Below are 21,098 nucleotides of genomic sequence, written 5' to 3' on the forward strand. Positions count from 1 at the left end.
TTATGATCGTCAGATGACTCCAGGATGGTGTATAAAGTCATTCTGTTTGTCTTGGGATGTTTTACCTCAAAGTTTCCTCAGTAGCCACATCCCATTGTTAAGGGACTATAAACAGCCAATCAGGATTCTAGTCCTGTGACTTGCAAGGGAGCGTGCATATGGCATGTGCAGGCTCAGTCACATTTTTTCTTTCACCAGTATAAGGAAATTTACTATGAAATTTCGTGATTACAATAAAGCAAAGTGTGACATCAGCACTGATTAAGTTGATTGGCTTTTATTTTTCCAGCTGGCAGTAGCTGAAGGATAACTGCTCACAGACCACTTACTAATGTTAGCTGAAGAAAATTTGGGGCAAAATATATTTTATCATATCATTTTCTCCAACATAGGTGTGTCCGGTCCACGGCGTCATCCTTACTTGTGGGATATTCTCTTCCCCAACAGGAAATGGCAAAGAGCCCAGCAAAGCTGGTCACATGATCCCTCCTAGGCTCCGCCTACCCCAGTCATTCTCTTTGCCGTTGCACAGGCAACATCTCCACGGAGATGGTTAAGAGTTTTTTGGTGTTTAAATGTAGTTTTTATCTTTCAATCAAGTGTTTGTTATTTTAAAATAGTGCTGGTATGTACTATTTACTCTGAAACAGAAAAGAGATGAAGATTTCTGTTTGTAAGAGGAAGATGATTTTAGCAAACGTTACTAAAATCGATGGCTGTTTCCACACAGGACTGTTGAGATGAAGTAACTTCAGTTGGGGGAAACAGTTGGCAGACTTTTCTGCTTGAGGTATGACTGGCCACATTTCTAACAAGACTATGTAATGCTGGAAGGCTGTCATTTTCCCTATGGGGACCGGTAAGCCATTTTCTTAGATTAAGTAAAAGAATAAAGGGCTTCATAAGGGCTTAAAAAACTGGTAGACATTTTTCTGGGCTAAAACGATTACTTTGATAAGCATATTTTGCAGATTATAACTCTAAATAGTTATTATAGTCTTGGGGATTGTTTTAAAAAAACGGCAGGCACTGTATTGGACACCTTTTTCAGATGGGGGCCTTTTCTAGTCATAGGCAGAGCCTCATTTTCGCGCCACTAATGCGCAGTTGTTTTTGGAGAGCAAGGCATGCAGATGCATGTGTGAGGAGCTAAGAACCACTGAAAAAGCTTATAGAAGGCGTCATTTGGTATCGTATTCCCCTCTGGGCTTGGTTGGGTCTCAGCAAAGCAGATTCCTGGGACTGTATAGGGGTTAAATGTAAAAACGGCTCCGGTTCCGTTATTTTAAGGGTTAAAGCTTTCAAATTTGGTGTGCAATACTTTTAAGGCTTTAAGACACTGTGGTGAAATTTTGGTGAATTTTGAACAATTCCTTCATACTTTTTCACATATTCAGTAATAAAGTGTGTTCAGTTTAAAATTTAAAGTGACAGTAACGGTTTTATTTTAAAACGTTTTTTGTGCTTTGTTGACAAGTTTAAGCCTGTTTAACATGTCTGAACCATCAGATAAGCGATGTTCTATATGTATGAAAACCAAGGTTTCTCCCCATTTAAATTTATGTGATGATTGTGCCATAGTGTCCAAACAAAGTAGGGACAATGATGCCACAGATAATGATATTGCCCAAGATGATTCCTCAAATGAGGGGAGTAAGCATGATACTGCATCATCCCCTTCTGTGTCTACACCAGTTTTGCCCACACAAGAGGCCCCTAGTACATCTAGTGCGCCAATACTTATTACCATGCAACAATTAACGGCTGTAATGGATAATTCTATTGCAAACATTTTATCCAAAATGCCTACTTATCAGAGAAAGCGCGATTGCTCTGTTTTAAACACTGAAGAGCAAGAGGACGCTGATGATAACTGTTCTGACATACCCTCACACCAATCTGAAGGGGCCAGGAGGGAGGTTTTGTCTGAGGGAGAAATTTCAGATTCAGGAAAAATTTCTCAACAAGCTGAACCTGATGTTGTAACATTTAAATTTAAATTAGAACATCTCCGCGCACTGCTTAAGGAGGTATTATCTACTCTGGATGATTGTGACAATTTGGTCATTCCAGAGAAATTATGTAAGATGGACAAGTTCCTAGAGGTTCCGGTGCCCCCCGATGCTTTTCCTATACCCAAGCGGGTGGCGGACATAGTAAATAAGGAGTGGGAAAGGCCCGGCATACCTTTTGTTCCCCCCCCTATATTTAAAAAATTATTTCCTATAGTCGACCCCAGAAAGGACTTATGGCAGACAGTCCCCAAGGTCGAGGGGGCGGTTTCTACTCTAAACAAACGCACTACTATCCCTATAGAAGATAGTTGTGCTTTCAAAGATCCTATGGATAAAAAATTAGAGGGTTTGCTTAAAAAGATGTTTGTTCAGCTAGGTTACCTTCTACAACCAATTTCATGCATTGTTCCTGTCACTACGGCAGCGTGTTTCTGGTTCGAAGAACTAGAAAAGTCGCTCAATAAAGAATCTTCGTATGAGGAGGTTATGGACAGAGTTCAAGCACTTAAATTGGCTAACTCTTTTATTCTAGATGCCGCTTTGCAATTAGCTAGATTAGCGGCGAAAAATTCAGGGTTTGCTATCGTGGCGCGCAGAGCGCTTTGGCTAAAGTCTTGGTCAGCGGATGTGTCTTCCAAGACAAAATTGCTTAACATCCCTTTCAAGGGTAAAACACTGTTTGGGCCTGATTTGAAAGAGATTATTTCAGACATCACCGGGGGAAAGGGCCACGCCCTCCCTCAGGATAGGTCTTTTAAGGCTAAAAATAAGCCTAATTTTCGTCCCTTTCGCAGAAACGGACCAGCCTCTAATTCTACATCCTCTAAGCAAGAGGGTAATACTTCACAACCCAAACCAGCCTGGAGACCGATGCAAGGCTGGAACAAGGGTAAGCAGGCCAAGAAACCTGCCACTGCTACCAAAACAGCATGAAGGGATGGCCCCCGATCCGGGACCGGATCTGGTGGGGGGCAGACTTTCTCTCTTTGCTCAGGCTTGGGCAAGAGATGTTCAGGATCCTTGGGCACTAGAAATAGTTTCTCAAGGTTATCTCCTAGAATTCAAGGAACTACCCCCAAGGGGAAGGTTCCACAGGTCTCAATTATCTTCAAACCAAATAAAAAGACAGGCATTCTTACATTGTGTAGAAGACCTGTTAAAGATGGGAGTAATTCATCCAGTTCCAATAGGAGAACAAGGGATGGCGTTTTACTCCAACCTGTTCATAGTTCCCAAAAAAGAGGGAACATTCAGACCAATTTTAGATCTCAAGATCCTAAACAAATTTCTCAGGGTTCCATCGTTCAAAATGGAAACCATTCGAACGATCCTTCCCACCATCCAGGAAGGTCAATTTATGACCACGGTGGATTTAAAGGATGCGTACCTACATATTCCTATCCACAAGGAACATCATCAGTTCCTAAGGTTCGCTTTTCTGGACAAGCATTACCAGTTTGTGGCACTTCCATTCGGATTAGCCACTGCTCCGAGAATTTTCACAAAGGTACTAGGGTCCCTTCTAGCGGTTCTAAGGCCAAGGGGCATTGCAGTAGTACCTTACTTGGACGACATCCTGATTCAGGCGTCGTCTCTGTCAAAAGCAAAGGCTCATACGGACATCGTCCTAGCCTTTCTCAGATCTCACGGATGGAAAGTGAACAAGGAAAAAAGTTCTCTGTCCCCGTCAACAAGAGTTCCCTTCTTGGGAACAATAATAGATTCCTTAGAAATGAGGATTTTTCTGACAGAAGTCAGAAAATCAAAAATTCTAAGTTCTTGTCAAGTAATTCATTCTGTTCTTCGTCCTTCCATAGCGCAGTGCATGGAAGTAATAGGATTGATGGTTGCAGCAATGGACATAGTTCCTTTTGCACGAATTCATCTAAGACCATTACAACTGTGCATGCTCAGACAGTGGAATGGGGATTATACAGACTTGTCTCCGACGATTAAAGTAGATCAAAAGACCAGAGATTCACTCCGTTGGTAGCTGATCCTGGACAACCTGTCACAGGGAATGAGCTTCCGCAGACCAGAGTGGGTCATTGTCACGACCGACGCCAGTCTGGTGGGCTGGGGCGCGGTCTGGGAACCCCTGAAAGCTCAGGGTCTATGGTCTCGGGAAGAATCTCTTCTCCCGATAGACATTCTGGAACTGAGAGCGATATTCAATGCTCTCAAGGCTTGGCCTCAACTAGCAAAGGCCAAATTCATAAGGTTTCAATCAGACAACATGACGACTGTTGCATATATCAACCATCAGGGGGGAACAAGAAGTTCCCTGGCGATGGAAGAAGTGACCAAGATAATTCAATGGGCGGAGGATCACTCCTGCCACTTATCTGCAATCCACATCCCAGGAGTGGAAAATTGGGAAGCGGATTTTCTGAGTCGTCAGACATTCCATCCGGGGGAGTGGGAACTCCATCCGGAAATCTTTGCCCAAATAACTCAATTATGGGGCATTCCAGGCATGGATCTGATGGCCTCTCGTCAGAACTTCAAGGTTCCTTGCTACGGGTCCAGATCCAGGGATCCCAAGGCGACTCTAGTAGATGCACTAGTAGCACCTTGGACCTTCAACCTAGCTTATGTATTCCCACCGTTTCCTCTCATTCCCAGGCTGGTAGCCAGGATCAATCAGGAGAGGGCTTCAGTGATCTTGATAGCTCCTGCGTGGCCACGCAGGACTTGGTATGCAGACCTGGTGAATATGTCATCGGCTCCACCATGGAAGCTACCTTTGAGACAGGACCTTCTTGTTCAAGGTCCATTCGAACATCCAAATCTGGTTTCCCTCCAACTGACGGCTTGGAGATTGAACGCTTGATTTTATCAAAGCGTGGGTTTTCAGATTCTGTAATAGATACTCTGATTCAGGCCAGAAAGCCTGTAACTAGAAAAATTTACCATAAAATATGGAAAAAATATATCTGTTGGTGTGAATCTAAAGGACTCCCATGGAACAAGATAAAAATTCCTAAGATTCTATCCTTTCTACAAGAAGGTTTGGAGAAAGGATTATCTGCAAGTTCTCTGAAGGGACAGATCTCTGCTTTATCTGTTTTACTTCACAAAAGGCTGGCAGCTGTGCTAGACGTTCAAGCGTTTGTTCAGGCTCTGGTTAGAATCAAGCCTGTTTACAGACCTTTGACTCCTCCCTGGAGTCTAAATCTAGTTCTTTCAGTTCTTCAAGGGGTTCCGTTTGAACCCTTGCATTCCATAGATATTAAGTTATTATCTTGGAAGGTTTTGTTTTTGGTTGCAGTTTCTTCTGCTAGAAGAGTGTCAGAGTTATCTGCTCTGCAGTGTTCTCCGCCCTATCTGGTGTTCCATGCAGATAAGGTGGTTTTGCGTACTAAGCCTGGTTTTCTTCCGAAAGTTGTTTCCAACAAAAATATTAACCAGGAGATAGTTGTACCTTCTTTGTGTCCGAATCCAGCTTCAAAGAAGGAACGTTTGTTACACAATTTGGACGTTGTCCGTGCTCTAAAATTCTATTTAGAGGCTACTAAAGATTTCAGACAAACATCTTCTTTGTTTGTTGTTTATTCTGGTAAAAGGAGAGGTCAAAAAGCAACTTCTACCTCTCTTTCTTTTTGGCTTAAAAGCATTATCCGATTGGCTTATGAGACTGCCGGACGGCAGCCTCCTGAAAGAATCACAGCTCACTCCACTAGGGCTGTGGCTTCCACATGGGCCTTCAAGAACGAGGCTTCTGTTGACCAGATATGTAAGGCAGCGACTTGGTCTTCACTGCACACTTTTGCCAAATTTTACAAATTTGATACTTTTGCTTCTTCGGAGGCTATTTTTGGGAGAAAGGTTTTGCAAGCCGTGGTGCCTTCCATTTAGGTGACCTGATTTGCTCCCTCCCTTCATCCGTGTCCTAAAGCTTTGGTATTGGTTCCCACAAGTAAGGATGACGCCGTGGACCGGACACACCTATGTTGGAGAAAACAGAATTTATGCTTACCTGATAAATTGCTTTCTCCAACGGTGTGTCCGGTCCACGGCCCGCCCTGGTTTTTTAATCAGGTCTGATGAATTATTTTCTCTAACTACAGTCACCACGGTATCATATGGTTTCTCCTATGCATATTTCCTCCTGTACGTCGGTCGAATGACTGGGGTAGGCGGAGCCTAGGAGGGATCATGTGACCAGCTTTGCTGGGCTCTTTGCCATTTCCTGTTGGGGAAGAGAATATCCCACAAGTAAGGATGACGCCGTGGACCGGACACACCGTTGGAGAAAGCAATTTATCAGGTAAGCATAAATTCTGTTTTTTACATAGAGATGTTCAAGTGATATTTTCTTGTCATCTTTTTAAAGTTATGCTGCAGCACTTTCAAGTGATTAAGCATACGGGTAGTATGTCCCTTTAAAATCAGCTTTGCACCGGGATGTGAAAAAGGCTTAGCAGTGAAGGGGACTAATATGTAACAAATGTTTGTGCATGGCAAAGGTTTTCAATGAAAGTTATTTATTTCAAAACAAAAAAAATCAATTTTTGTGTACTACTTGCCTGTGGGATAGACGCTAACTGATGCAGAATTTCCACAGCTGGTGTACAGTGACATTCCCCACAAGCATAAAATCATATTGTGTGTGTGTGTATATATATATATATATATATATATATATATATATATACATATACAGACATACATACATATCTTACACAACCTTAGCACTCCCTGTAAGGTAATAATGGCCGGTGCAGAGTCTCCAAACACACTCCAAAGAAATAACTTGCACCCGGTTTCTTCAATAAGGATGTTACCACTTTATTCACTTGCGGCTAGATTACGAGTTGTGCATTAGGGTAAAAAAGCAGCGTTAAGAGGTCCTAACGCTGCTTTTTTACGCCTGCTGGTATTATGAGTCTTGAAGGTTTAGGGTCACAGCACACTATTTTGGCATTACCGCAAAACGACTTACGTAAACTTCGTAAATGTATTAACCCATAAATCTAAGTCTAACCCTAACACCCCCTAACTTAAATATAATTAAAATAAATCTAAATAAAATTACTATAATTAATTAAATTATTACTATTTAAAACTAAATTATATTTAGATTTATTACATTGCCCCAAAGTAATAAGCTCTTTTACCTGTAAAATAAAAATACAAACACCCAACAGTAAAACCCACCACCCACACAACCAACCCCCCCAAATAAAATACTATTTAAAAAAACCTAAACTCCCCATTGCCTTGAAAAGGGCATTTGGATGGGCATTGCCCTTAAAAGAGCAGTTAGCTCTTTTGCAGGCCCAAACCCTAACCCGCAAAGGGCCCTGTTCAGGGCTGGTAAGGTAAAAGAGCTTTTAACTCTATTAATTTAGAATAGGGTAGGGCATTTTTTTATTTTGGGGGTCTTTGTTATTTTATTAGGGGGCTTAGAGTAGGTGTAATTAGTTTAAAATTGTTGTAATATTTTTCTTATGTTTGTAAATATTTTTTTATTTTTTGTAACTTAGTTCTTTTTTATTTTTTGTACTTTAGTTAGTTTATGTAATTGTAGTTATTTGTAGCAATTGTATTTAATTTATTTATTGATAGTGTAGTGTTAGGTTAATTGTAGGTAATTGTAGGTATTTTATTTAATTAATTTATTGATAGGGTAGTGTTAGGTTTAATTATAACTTAGGTTAGGATTTATTTTACAGGTAATTTTGTTATTATTTTAACTAGGTAACTATTAAATAGTTCTTAACTATTTAATAGCTATTGTACCTGGTTAAAATAATTACCAAGTTGCCTGTAAAATAAATATTAATCCTAAAATAGCTACAATATAATTATAATTTATATCGTAGCTATATTAGGATGTATTTTACAGGTAAGTATTTAGCTTTAAATAGGAATAATTTATTTAATAAGAGTTAATTAATTTCGTTAGATTTAAATTATATTTAAGTTAGGGGGGTGTTAGTGTTAGGGTTAGACTTAGCTTTAGGGGTTAATCCATTTATTATAGTAGCGATGAGCTCCGGTCGTCAGATTAGGGGTTAATAATTGAAGTTAGGTGTCGGCGATGTTAGGGAGGGCAGATTAGGGGTTAATACTATTTATGATAGGGTTAGTGAGGCGGATTAGGGGTTAATAACTTTATTATAATAGCGGTGCGGTCCGCTCTGCAGATTAGGGGTTAATAAGTGTAGGCAGGTGTCGGCGACGTTGAGGGGGGCAGATTAGGGGTTAATAAATATAATATAGGGGTCGGCGGTGTTAGGGGCAGCAGATTAGGGGTACATAAGTATAACGTAGGTGGCGGCGTTTTGCGGTCGGCAGATTAGGGGTTAATTATTGTAGGTAGCTGGCGGCGAAGTTGTGGGGGGCAGGTTAGGGGTTAATAAATATAATACAGGGGTCGGTGGGGTTAGGGGCAGCAGATTAGGGGTACATAAGTATAACGTAGGTGGCGGTCGGCAGATTAGGGGTTAAAAAAATTTCTTCGAGTTGCGGCGATGTGGGGGGACCTCAGTTTAGGGGTACATAGGTAGTTTATGGGTGTTAGTGTACTTTAGGGTACAGTAGTTAAGAGCTTTATGAACCGGCGTTAGCCCAGAAAGCTCTTAACTCCTGCTTTTTTCCGGCGGCTGGAGTTTTGTCGTTAGAGCTCTAACGCTCACTTCAGAAACGACTCTAAATACCGGCGTTAGGAAGATCCCATTGAAAAGATAGGATACGCAATTGACGTAAGGGGATCTGCGGTATGGAAAAGTCGCGGCTGAAAAGTGAGCGTTAGACCCTTTTTTGAGTGACTCCAAATACCGGCGGTAGCCTAAAACCAGCGTTAGGAGCCTCTAACGCTGGTTTTCACGGCTACCGCCGAACTCTAAATCTAGGCCTATGTATTTCAGAACTGGCTGACATAGTTCCCATGAGGGAAGGGGTAAGCAGTAATCCTACATATATGAAGGGGTATTACTGGGACCTGTATGTTATGGGCTAAAATGCAGCAAAGGAATGGCAGCATGGTTGACACTGACAACATAATGTTTTTATGAGGAAACATTTTTTATGTTTAATGGCAACATAACGTTTTTATGAGGAAACATTTTTATGTTTAATGGCACTGGAGGGTTTCACATGGCTTATAGGTGTTATTTGTGAATACAAAAAACCCACATGGCTAGTTCCTACACCGCTTTACAGCGGTTTTATTAGGCAGAGAGACATCGCATAGGATGGGCGGGGCCTGCGCCTCAGATGCGCAGTTGATTTTCATATGAAGGCAGCAAGCTCCAGCTCCGGTGGGCCTAAGCTGAAGACATAGCCTAATGAAGTGATAGTGAGATTTCTCAGACCCCTGAGGGCAGGTAGGCGCCACAGCAGAACTGTGGCGAAGTGCAGGGGGTTGCTAATCTATTTTTTATAACGTTTTTGGGTAACGTTTTTCTCATAAAGGGTTAATTTGTCCCTTACTTGTGGTGCAATCTTAGGTTACAAGATAAGTCACATATATGCTAAAATTGTGAGAGTTATAACATTTTAAACTAGTTTTGGAAAAATTGTGCGCTTTTTTTACTTCTTAAAGGCGCAGTACCGTTTTTAAAATTGTTTTTTTTTTCATTAAATAAAGTGTTTTCAAGACTTTTTGTGATTATTACTAGCCTGTTCAACATGTCTGACATTGAGGAAAGTCAATGCTCTATGTGTTTAGAAGCCATTGTGGAACCCCCATTTACATTGTGTCCCTCATGTACTGAAAGGGTCTTACATTGCAAAGAACATATTTTAGGTGATAAAAGTATGTCTAAGGATGATTCTCAGTCTGAAGAGAATCAGGTTATGCCATCCAATTCTCCCCAAGTGTCACAACCTTTAACGCCCACTCAAGCGACGCCAAGTACTTCTAGTGCGTCTAATTCTTTTACTCTGCAAGATATGGCTGCAGTTATGTCTACTACCCTAACAGAGGTATTATCTAAACTGCCAGGTTTACAGGGTAAGCGCAGTAGGTCCGGTATTAGAGTAAATGCTGAGCCCTCTGATGCTTTATTGGCCATCTCCGATGTACCCTCACAGTGTTCTGAGTTGGGGGTAGGGGAATTGCTGTCTGAGGGAGAGCTTTCAGACTCAGGAAATGTGTTCCCTCAAACAGACTCGGACGTGACAGCCTTTAAATTTAAGCTTGAACACCTCCGCCTGTTACTCCGGGAGGTTTTAGGATGATTGTGACCCTATTGTAATACCACCAGAGAAATTGTGTAAAATGGATAAATATCTAGAGGTACCTACTTACACTAATGTTTTTCCAGTCCCTAAAAGGATTTCGGACATTGTTACTAAGGAATGGGACAGACCAGGCATTCCGTTCTCTCCCCCTCCTACTTTTAAGAAAATGTTTCCCATATCTGACACCATTCGGGATTACTGGCAGACGGTCCCTAAGGTGGAGGGAGCTATTTCTACTCTGGCTAAGCGTACAACTATACCTATTGAGGACAGTTGTGCTTTCAAAGATCCTATGGATAAAAAATTAGAGGGTCTTTTAAAGAAATTGTTTATTCATCAGGGTTTTCTTCTACAACCTATAGCGTGCATTGTTCCAGTTACTACTGCAGCAGCTTTTTGGTTTGAGGCTCTAAAGGAGTCTCTTAAGGTTGAGACCCCATTAGATGATATTTTGGATAGAATTAAGGCTCTCAAGCTAGCTAATTCTTTTATTACCGATGCCGCTTTTCAAATGGCTAAATTAGCGGCAAAAAATGCAGGTTTTGCCATTTTAGCGCGTAGAGCGTTATGGCTTAAGTCTTGGTCTGCTGATGTGTCATCAAAATCTAAAATTTTAGCTATTCCTTTTAAAGGTAAGACCCTATTCGGGCCTGAACTAAAGGAAATCATTTCCGACATTACTGGAGGTAAATGTCATGCCCTTCCTCAGGACAAGACTGTTAAGATGAGGGCTAAACAAAATAATTTTCGTTCTTTTCGAAACTTTAAAGGTGGACCCTCTACTTCCTCCTCCGCCACAAAGCAGGAGGGGAATTTTGCACAATCCAAGTCAGTCTGGAGACCTAACCAGACCTGGAATAAAGGTAAACAGGTTAAGAAGACCGCTGCTGCTACCAAGACAGCATGAAGGGGCAGCCCCCGATCCGGGATCGGATTTAGTAGGGGGCAGACTTTCTCTCTTCGCTCAGGCTTGGGCAAGGGATGTTCAGGATCCCTGGGCATTAGAAATTGTGACCCAGGGGTATCGACTAGAATTCAAGAATTTTCTCCCAAGAGGGAGATTTCATCTTTCACGTTTGTCTGTAGACCAGACAAAAAGAGAGGTGTTCTTACGCTGTGTAGAAGACCTCTATACCATGGGTGTAATTTGTCCAGTTCCAAAACTGGAACAGGGCGGGGTTTTTACTCAAATCTGTTCGTGGTTCCCAAAAAAGAGGGAACCTTCAGACCGATTTTAGATCTCAAATCTCTAAACAAATTTCTCAGAGTCCCATCGTTCAAGATGGAGACCATACGAATAATTTTGCCAATGATCCAGGAGGGTCAATATATGACCATCGTGGACTTGAAGGATGCGTATCTTCACATTCCTATCCACAAGGATCATCATCAGTTTCTCAGGTTCGCCTTCCTGGACAAACACTATCAGTTTGTGGCCCTTCCTTTCGGGTTGGCCACAGCTCCCAGAATTTTTATAAAGGTGCTAGGGTCCCTTCTGGCGGTTATAAGGCCACGGGGCATAGCAGTGGTGCCCTATCTGGATGATATTTTGATTCAGGCGTCAACTTACCATCAAACCAAATCTCACACGGACATTGTGTTGGCTTTTCTAAGAACTCACGGTTGGAAAGTGAATATAGAAAAGAGTTCACTGGTTCCACTAACAAGAGTTCCATTCCTGGGAACTCTGATAGACTCGGTAGACATGAAAATATTTCTGACGGAGGTCAGAAAGTTAAAGATTCTAAATACTTGCCGAGCGCTTCAGTCCCTTCTTTGGCCATCAGTGGCTCTGTGTATGGAGGTCATTGGATTAATGGTAGCGGCAATGGACATCGTTCCATTTGCATACTTTCATCTCAGGCCACTGCAGCTGTGCATGCTCAGACAGTGGAATGGGGATTATGCAAATGTATCTCCTCAGATAAATCTGGATCAAGAGACCAGAGACTCGGTGGTTGTCACAGGATCATCTGTCCCAGGATCTGTGCTTCCGCAGACCAGCATGGGTTATAGTGATGACGGACGCCAGCCTCTTGGGCTGGGGTGCAGTCTGGAATTCCCTGAAGGCTCAGGATGTTTGTACTCAGGAGGAGTCTCTTCTACCAATCAATATTCTGGAATTGAGAGCAATATTCAATGCGCTTCAGGCATATATCAATCATCAAGGGGGAACAAAGAGTTCTCTAGCGATGATAGAGGTTTCAAAGATAATCCGATGGGCGGAGACTCACTCTTGCCACCTATCAGCAATCTATATCCCAGGAGTAGAGAACTGGGAAGCAGATTTTCTAAGTCGTCAGACTTTTCATCCGGGGGAGTGGAAGCTCCATCCGGAGGTGTTTGCGGCATTGATCCGTCAATGGGGCACACCGGAATTTGATCTGATGGCATCTCGTCAGAATGCCAAACTTCATAGTTACGGGTCCAGATCAAGGGATCCCCAAGCTGTACTAATAGATGCTCTAGCAGTACCTTGGTCGTTCAACCTGGCCTATGTGTTTCCTCCATTTCCTCTCCTACCTCGTCTGCTTGCAAGAATCAAACAGGAGAGAGCTTCAGTAATCCTGATAGCGCCTGCGTGGCCATGCAGGACTTGGTATGCAGATCTAGTGGACATGCCATCTCTGCCACCGTGGAAACTGCCATTGAGACAGGACCTTCTCATCCAAGGTCCAACATCCAAATCTAAATTCTCTGCAGCTGACTGCCTGGAGATTGAACGCTTGATTTTATCTAAGCGGGGATGCTCTGAGTCGGTCATTGATACTTTGATTCAGGCTCGAAAGCCTGTCACTAGGAACATTTACCATAAGATATGGCGTAAATATCTTTATTGGTGCGAATCCAAGGGCTACTCATGGAGTAGGGTTAGGATTCCTAGGATTTTATCCTTTCTCCAAGAAGGATTAGAGAACGGATTATCAGCTAGTTCCTTGAAGGGACAAATTTCTGCTTTGTCAATTTTACTACACAAGCGTCTGGCGGATGTCCCAGACGTTCAGTGTTTTTGTCAGGCTTTAGTCAGAATCAAGCCTGTGTTTAAACCTATTGCTCCGCCATGGAGTTTGAATTTAGTTCTCAATGTTCTTCAAGGGGTTTCGTTTGAACCTATGCATTCCATGGATATTAAGCTTTTATCTTGGAAATTGTTGTTCCTTCCTTGTGTCCTAATCCTTCGTCTGAGAAGGAACGTCTGTTACATAATTTGGACGTGGTTTGTGCCTTGAAGTTTTACTTACAAGCGACCAAGGATTTCCGTCAAACATCTTCTCTATTCATTGTTTATTCTGGAAAGCGTAGGGGTCAAAAAGCTACGGCTACCTCTCTTTCTTTTTGGCTGAAAAGCATCATCCGTTTGGCATACGAGACTGCTGGACAGCAGCCTCCTGACAAAATTACGGCTCATTCTACTAGAGCGTTGGCTTCCACATGGGCTTTTAAAAACGATACTTCTGTTGAACAGATTTGTAAGGCTGCGACTTAGTCCTCCCTTCATAGCTTTTCCAAATTTTCCAAATTTGATACTTTTGCTTCTTCGGAGGCTATTTTTGGGAGAAAAGTTTTTCAAGCAGTGGTGCCTTCCGTTTAGGTATCTGTCTTGTCCCTCCCGTTCATCCGTGTCCTGTTACTTTGGTATTGTATCCCACAAGTAAGGATGAATCTGTGGACTCGTCGTATCTAGTAGAAGAAAAGAAAATTTATGCTTACCTGATAAATTGATTTCTTCTACGATACGACGAGTCCACGGCCCTCCTCATTTTAGACATATTATATTTTTGTTTTCAAAACTTCAGTCACATCTGCACCTTTTACCTTTTTTTTCTCTTCCTATACCTTTGGTCGAATGACTGGGGGTGGAGAGAAGGGAGGAGCTATATAGACAGCTCTGCTGTGGTGCTCTTTGCCACTTCCTGTTAGCAGGAGGATAATATCCCACAAGTAAGGATGAATCCGTGGACTCGTCGTATCATAGAAGAAATCAATTTATCAGGTAAGCATAAATTTCCTTTTCATTTAGTTCATTTATTTAATTATAGTGTAGTGTTAGTGTAACTTAGGTTAGGTTTTATTTTACAAGTAAATTTGTATTTATTTTAGCTAGGTAGTTATTAAATAGTTAATAACTATTCTACCTAGTTAAAATAAATACAAACTTGCCTGTAAAATAAAAATAAACCCTAAGATAGCTACAATGTAACTATTAGTTATATTGTAGCTAGCTTAGGGTTTATTTTATAGGTAAGTATTATTTAGTTTTAAATAGGAATAATTTAGGTAATCATAGTAATTTTCTTTAGATTTATTTAAATTATAATTAATTTAGGGGGTGTTAGGGTTAGACTTAGATTTAGGGGTTAATAACTTTAATATAGTTGCGGCGATGTTGGGGGCGGCAGATTAGGGGTTAATAAATGTAGGTAGGTGGCGTCGATGTTAGGGACGGCAGATTAGGGGTTAATAATATTTAACTAATGTTTGCGAGGCGGGAGTGCGGCGGTTTAGGGGTTAATATGTTTATTATAGTGGCGGTGACGTTGGGGGCGGCAGATTAGGGGTTAAAAAGTGTAGGTAGGTTGCGGCGACATTGGGGGCGGCAGATTAGGGGTTAAGAAATAGTATGTAGGTGTTGGCGATGTTGGAGGCAGCAGATTAGGGGATAATACATATACTGTAGGTGGCAGCGGTGTCTGGAGCGGCAGATTAGGGGTTAATAAATATAATGTAGGTGTCGGCGATGTCGGGGGCGGCAGATTAGGGTTAATAAGTGTAAGATTAGGGGTGTTTAGACTCGGGGTTCATGTTAGGGTGTTAGGTGTAAACATAAATTTTATTTCCCCATAGGAATCAATGGGGCTGCGTTACTGAGTTTTACGCTGCTTTTTTTTCAGGTGTTAGACTTTTTCTCAGCCGGCTCTCCCCATTGATTCCTATAGGGAAATCGTGCACGAGCACGTACGACCGGCTGACCGCTGACTTAAGCAGCGCTGGTATTGGAGTGCGGTAATGAGCAAAATTTTGCTCAACGCTCACTTCTTGTTTTTTAATGCCGGGTTTCTGAAAACTCGTAATACCAGCGCAGTAGGAAAGTGAGTGGTGAGACAAAACTGCTCGTTAGCACCGCATAGCCTCTAACGCAAAACTCGTAATCTAGGCCATATTGTGGTACACTTCACATCCAAAAACAGATGTTTTTGGATGTGAAGTGTACCACAATATGTGAATAAAGTGGTAACATCCTTATTGAAGAAACCGGGTGCAAGTTGTTTCTTTGGAGTATATATATATATATATATATATATATACATATATATATGTGTGTGTTTAAATGTGTGTAGGTGTGCTTGTATACATATACTCTATATGTTTATATACATACATATGTTTTTGTACATACTGTATATAAGTGCATGTGTGTTTGTACATACTGTATATAAGTGTGCATGTGTGTTTGTACATACTGTATATAAGTGTGCATGTGTGTTTGTACATACTGTATATATGTGTGCATGTGTGTTTGTACATACTGTATATAAGTGTGCATGTGTGTTTGTACATTTAAACGTGTGTGTTTATTTTGGAAAATGTATTCCTGTTTTCAATATATCTCTACTGTATATAAAATGACTGTAGGGTCAACTTCAGTCTGCTACATAAGTGTATATAAGGAATCAGATAGAAACATGATTTTGCATCTAAAAAAAAGTGTGTTCTATTTTGTAGATGTAAGAAATTCCTCTTCAGGGCCGAGCCTATTGATGGTCTTCCTTGGCATGGTTTGCATTGCTGCACTGATGATGCCCACCTTAGGGGAAATGGAATCCATGGTGCCTCTCTACCTCCACTTAAGTGTGAATCAGAAACTTGTGGCTGCCTATGTTTTAGGTATAGTCAGATCTATTTTTACGCAGTGCAATTCCCCATGAGAGAAACACATTTCTTAATACACCGTTCACATTTATTCTGTACTGTGATTTTGTACGTTGTGCAGTTTAAAACGGATCAGTTCCCTAAGAAACATGATTATTTTTATCCAGACACCTAAATGCACATTTATTTACAGTTTCTTCATAGACTAAATTGTGTAGTTTTTCAAGTGTTACTTTCTTACTTTAATATGTTTTTAAAATAACACATTCTGCTTGATTAAAAAAAAAAGAAAATTATATTCTGCAACAATTTTGAATAAGTGTAAATTGTTAAAACCTTTGGTTTACAAAGTAAGAATTATCAGATCATGTGCTATGCATTTATAATTTTTATCCTCTGAACATTTTAGAAAAGTTAAAGGGACACTATACTGTAAAATTGGTTTCTCCCTAATGTGTTCTCAATGGCCTGTTATATCAGCAGCAGTATGGGAAATTGCTCCTTTATGCTTATTTGTGTTTATGTTTGTATTTTAATAAGCTCTTTTTGCTAATTGAAATCTCAATCCATTGTTCTCAAGAACATGACCATTTAAATGTTTTGAGCCTGTAGGAAGAGCAGACCTGCTTATTTTATGTATACAGGGGCCTCCTTATCGTCTGTCCTTCCCTGTATCTCTCTCTCTGCTCTCTTGTCATTGGGAAACATCAAAGGGACCAGGTAATCAGACAAGTAGCTGATAAGAGTTTATTGCATTCACACACTGGGTACTACCTCCTTCTGGGAGACTGGATCTTGTTTACATATATATTTACACATATATTTTCAGTATAGGTGGTAGTTTCAACAGGCAAACAATTTAGAATGCAAATAACATAGTCTTAATATTATTATGATCATCATTTATTTGTTTAGCGCTGCTAACGTCCGTAATGCTGGGTACAGAGATAGGGATATACAATGAAAAAGATACAAATACATAACAGACTAAACAAAACTGGTACAGAAGAGGAGGGCCCTGCTCCGAAGAGCTTACAGTTTACAGGTCAAGGGTGCAGAGAAACAGCCCCTTCCCACCCCCTTGACATGTGCAATTTTTGACCAAGTGACTAAAACGTATATGCACTTTATGCTTAAGTGTAGTCAAACTTGGAAATGCTGTAAAGGTAGTAACACACAAACACAGAAACACACAGACACACTCATACACTGAAACACACACTTACACATAAGGTTTCACATAAAGACACTCTAGCAGACACACAAAGAAACACACACACACACTCACACATAAGGATTCACATATAGACACTCTAGCAGACACACAAAGAAACACACACACTCACACATAAGGATTCACATATAGACACTCTAGCAGACACACAAAGAAACACACACACACTCACACATAAGGATTCACATATAGACACTCTAGCAGACACACAAAGAAACACACTCAGACACAGACACCCACACAGACACTCAGCACTTGTTTACATTGACCTGACAAGTAATGAGGTAGACTACAGTTTTGTCCAAAAACGAGATTTACAAGACAAAATATGGAGTTCTCATTATCTTTTGGTCAAGGAAGATAACAACCATATGATGTCAAGAGCATGCAGTGGCTTTAAGGAAGGGCTCTGAACTGCCTAAACAATAATTTAAAGGTTAAGTGGTAGATTGGTGACTTCCAGAAAGGTCTAATTAGTCTCAAAGTCTGTAGAAAGATGTGAATAATCAGTAGTAAGGTCAAAATGTCCTAAAAAGGAACAGATAATGGACACACACAAACTCAAAACACAAACTTGCACATATACCCAAGTAAACACCCACAGAGACAGCCTCAGAAAACAAAAAAATAAATACACACTCACAAACACCCACAGAAAACACACAAAGACATACACACACAGAGAGAGAGACACCCACAGGAAACACACAAAGACATACATACACACACCCTCACAGAGACATCCACAGAAATGCATAAAGACAGACACACAAACCCTCACAGAGATCCACAGAAAAAAATACACACTTATAGAGACACCAACAAAAACACAAAGACATAAACACAGACACCCACAGAAGGTAACATTTCTGCACATTGCCATCCCCTACACCAGCAGTGTGTGACATGCATGATAAAAAAATATTAGAAATTAAGAGATCACTTTTTAAAGAATCATATTTGTAAATGTGCAAACAAAAATACTTCTGTGAATTCAAAATGATACATTATTGATCTGTCAGAATGGGTAGATGAAGAAAAGTACTTTTGAAAAGTTGACATATGTTTGGTTTTTTTTTTCCACTCCATTTTCCCCAACCAAGAGCACCACTGGTGTACAAATGTTACAATCTGTCAACTGTACTTATGGATTTTGAAAATGCTGTACTCTTATTTGTGTTTATGTTTGTATTTTAATAAGCTCTTTTTGCTAATTGAAATCTCAATCCATTGTTCTCAAGAACATGACCATTTAAATGTTTTGAGCCTGTAGGAAGAGCAGACCTGCTTATTTTATGTATACAGGGGCCTCCTTATCGTCTGTCCTTCCCTGTATCTCTCTCTCTGCTCTCTTGTCATTGGGAAACATCAAAGGGACCAGGTAATCAGACAAGTAGCTGATAAGAGTTTATTGCATTCACACACTGGGTACTACCTCCTTCTGGGAGACTGGATCTTGTTTACATATATATTTACACATATATTTTCAGTATAGGTGGTAGTTTCAACAGGCAAACAATTTAGAATGCAAATAACATAGTCTTAATATTATTATGATCATCATTTATTTGTTTAGCGCTGCTAACGTCCGTAATGCTGGGTACAGAGATAGGGATATACAATGAAAAAGATACAAATACATAACAGACTAAACAAAACTGGTACAGAAGAGGAGGGCCCTGCTCCGAAGAGCTTACAGTTTACAGGTCAAGGGTGCAGAGAAACAGCCCCTTCCCACCCCCTTGACATGTGCAATTTTTGACCAAGTGACTAAAACGTATATGCACTTTATGCTTAAGTGTAGTCAAACTTGGAAATGCTGTAAAGGTAGTAACACACAAACACAGAAACACACAGACACACTCATACACTGAAACACACACTTACACATAAGGTTTCACATAAAGACACTCTAGCAGACACACAAAGAAACACACACACACACTCACACATAAGGATTCACATATAGACACTCTAGCAGACACACAAAGATACACACACACTCACACATAAGGATTCACATATAGACACTCTAGCAGACACACAAAGAAACACACACACACACTCACACATAAGGATTCACATATAGACACTCTAGCAGACACACAAAGAAACACACACACACTCACACATAAGGATTCACATATAGACACTCTAGCAGACACACAAAGAAACACACTCAGACACAGACACCCACACAGACACTCAGCACTTGTTTACATTGACCTGACAAGTAATGAGGTAGACTACAGTTTTGTCCAAAAACGAGATTTACAAGACAAAATATGGAGTTCTCATTATCTTTTGGTCAAGGAAGATAACAACCATATGATGTCAAGAGCATGCAGTGGCTTTAAGGAAGGGCTCTGAACTGCCTAAACAATAATTTAAAGGTTAAGTGGTAGATTGGTGACTTCCAGAAAGGTCTAATTAGTCTCAAAGTCTGTAGAAAGATGTGAATAATCAGTAGTAAGGTCAAAATGTCCTAAAAAGGAACAGATAATGGACACACACAAACTCAAAACACAAACTTGCACATATACCCAAGTAAACACCCACAGAGACAGCCTCAGAAAACAAAAAAAGAAATACACACTCACAAACACCCACAGAAAACACACAAAGACATACACACAGAGAGAGAGAGACACCCACAGGAAACACACAAAGACATACATACACACACCCTCACAGAGACATCCACAGAAATGCATAAAGACAGACACACAAACCCTCACAGAGATCCACAGAAAAAAATACACACTTATAGAGACACCAACAAAAACACAAAGACATAAACACAGACACCCACAGAAGGTAACATTTCTGCACATTGCCATCCCCTACACCAGCAGTGTGTGACATGCATGATAAAAAAATATTAGAAATTAAGAGATCACTTTTTAAAGAATCATATTTGTAAATGTGCAAACAAAAATACTTCTGTGAATTCAAAATGATACATTATTGATCTGTCAGAATGGGTAGATGAAGAAAAGTACTTTTGAAAAGTTGACATATGTTTGGTTTTTTTTTTCCACTCCATTTTCCCCAACCAAGAGCACCACTGGTGTACAAATGTTACAATCTGTCAACTGTACTTATGGATTTTGAAAATGCTGTACTCTATATGGTCTTGGTGGAACTATAAGCTGTTGCACTAGGTCTCATACCATTAAATATGGTTAAATGCAGGATTTAGGCTTGTTTGTATGAATTTCAAAATTAGGTCAGCTGTAGTGTAAACGGAACAGTGTTAAAGGGACACTGAACCCAATTTTTTTCTTTCGTGATTCAGATAGAGCATGCAATTTTAAGCAACTTTCTAATTTACTCCAATTATCAAATTGTCTTCATTCTCTTGGTATCTTTATTTGAACTGCAAGAATGTAAGTTTAGATGCCGGCCCATTTTTAGTGAACAACCTGGGTTGTCCTTGCTGATTGGTGGATAAATTCATCCACCAATAAAAAAGTGCTGTCCACAGTCCTGAAACAAAAAAAAATTAGATGCCTTCTTTTTCAAATGAAGATAGCAAGAGAACAAAGAAAATTGATAATAGGAGTACATTAGAAAGTTGTTTAAAATTACATGCTCTATCTGAATCACAAAAGAAAAAATTTGGGTTCAGTGTCCCTTTAACCTGTCTCATTTCAAACACTGAGCAATCTTAGCCTGAGAGTATAACATTTTATGCAGATCTTAGATAAAATGCCTCCTGGAAAGTCCTTGCATAAATGGGCAGTAAACTGGAATGTAATATATATATATATATATATATATAT

The 21,098-nt window shown here is 40.3% G+C and overlaps 1 protein-coding gene across 2 annotated transcripts in view; it reads left to right on the plus strand.

Annotated features, from left to right (window-relative positions):
* Positions 1-21,098, plus strand: part of MOSPD1 (motile sperm domain containing 1) — a 106,710-nt gene that overhangs the window by 74,780 nt on the left and 10,832 nt on the right. For both annotated transcript variants that reach the window (XM_053699269.1, XM_053699270.1), the window contains one exon: positions 15,933-16,094. In XM_053699269.1, coding sequence (XP_053555244.1) covers positions 15,933-16,094 — 162 coding nt within the window. The remainder of the gene's footprint in view (positions 1-15,932; positions 16,095-21,098) is intronic.

Source organism: Bombina bombina, chromosome 1, assembly GCF_027579735.1.
Source record: "Bombina bombina isolate aBomBom1 chromosome 1, aBomBom1.pri, whole genome shotgun sequence".
Taxonomy (NCBI): Eukaryota; Metazoa; Chordata; class Amphibia; order Anura; family Bombinatoridae; genus Bombina; species Bombina bombina.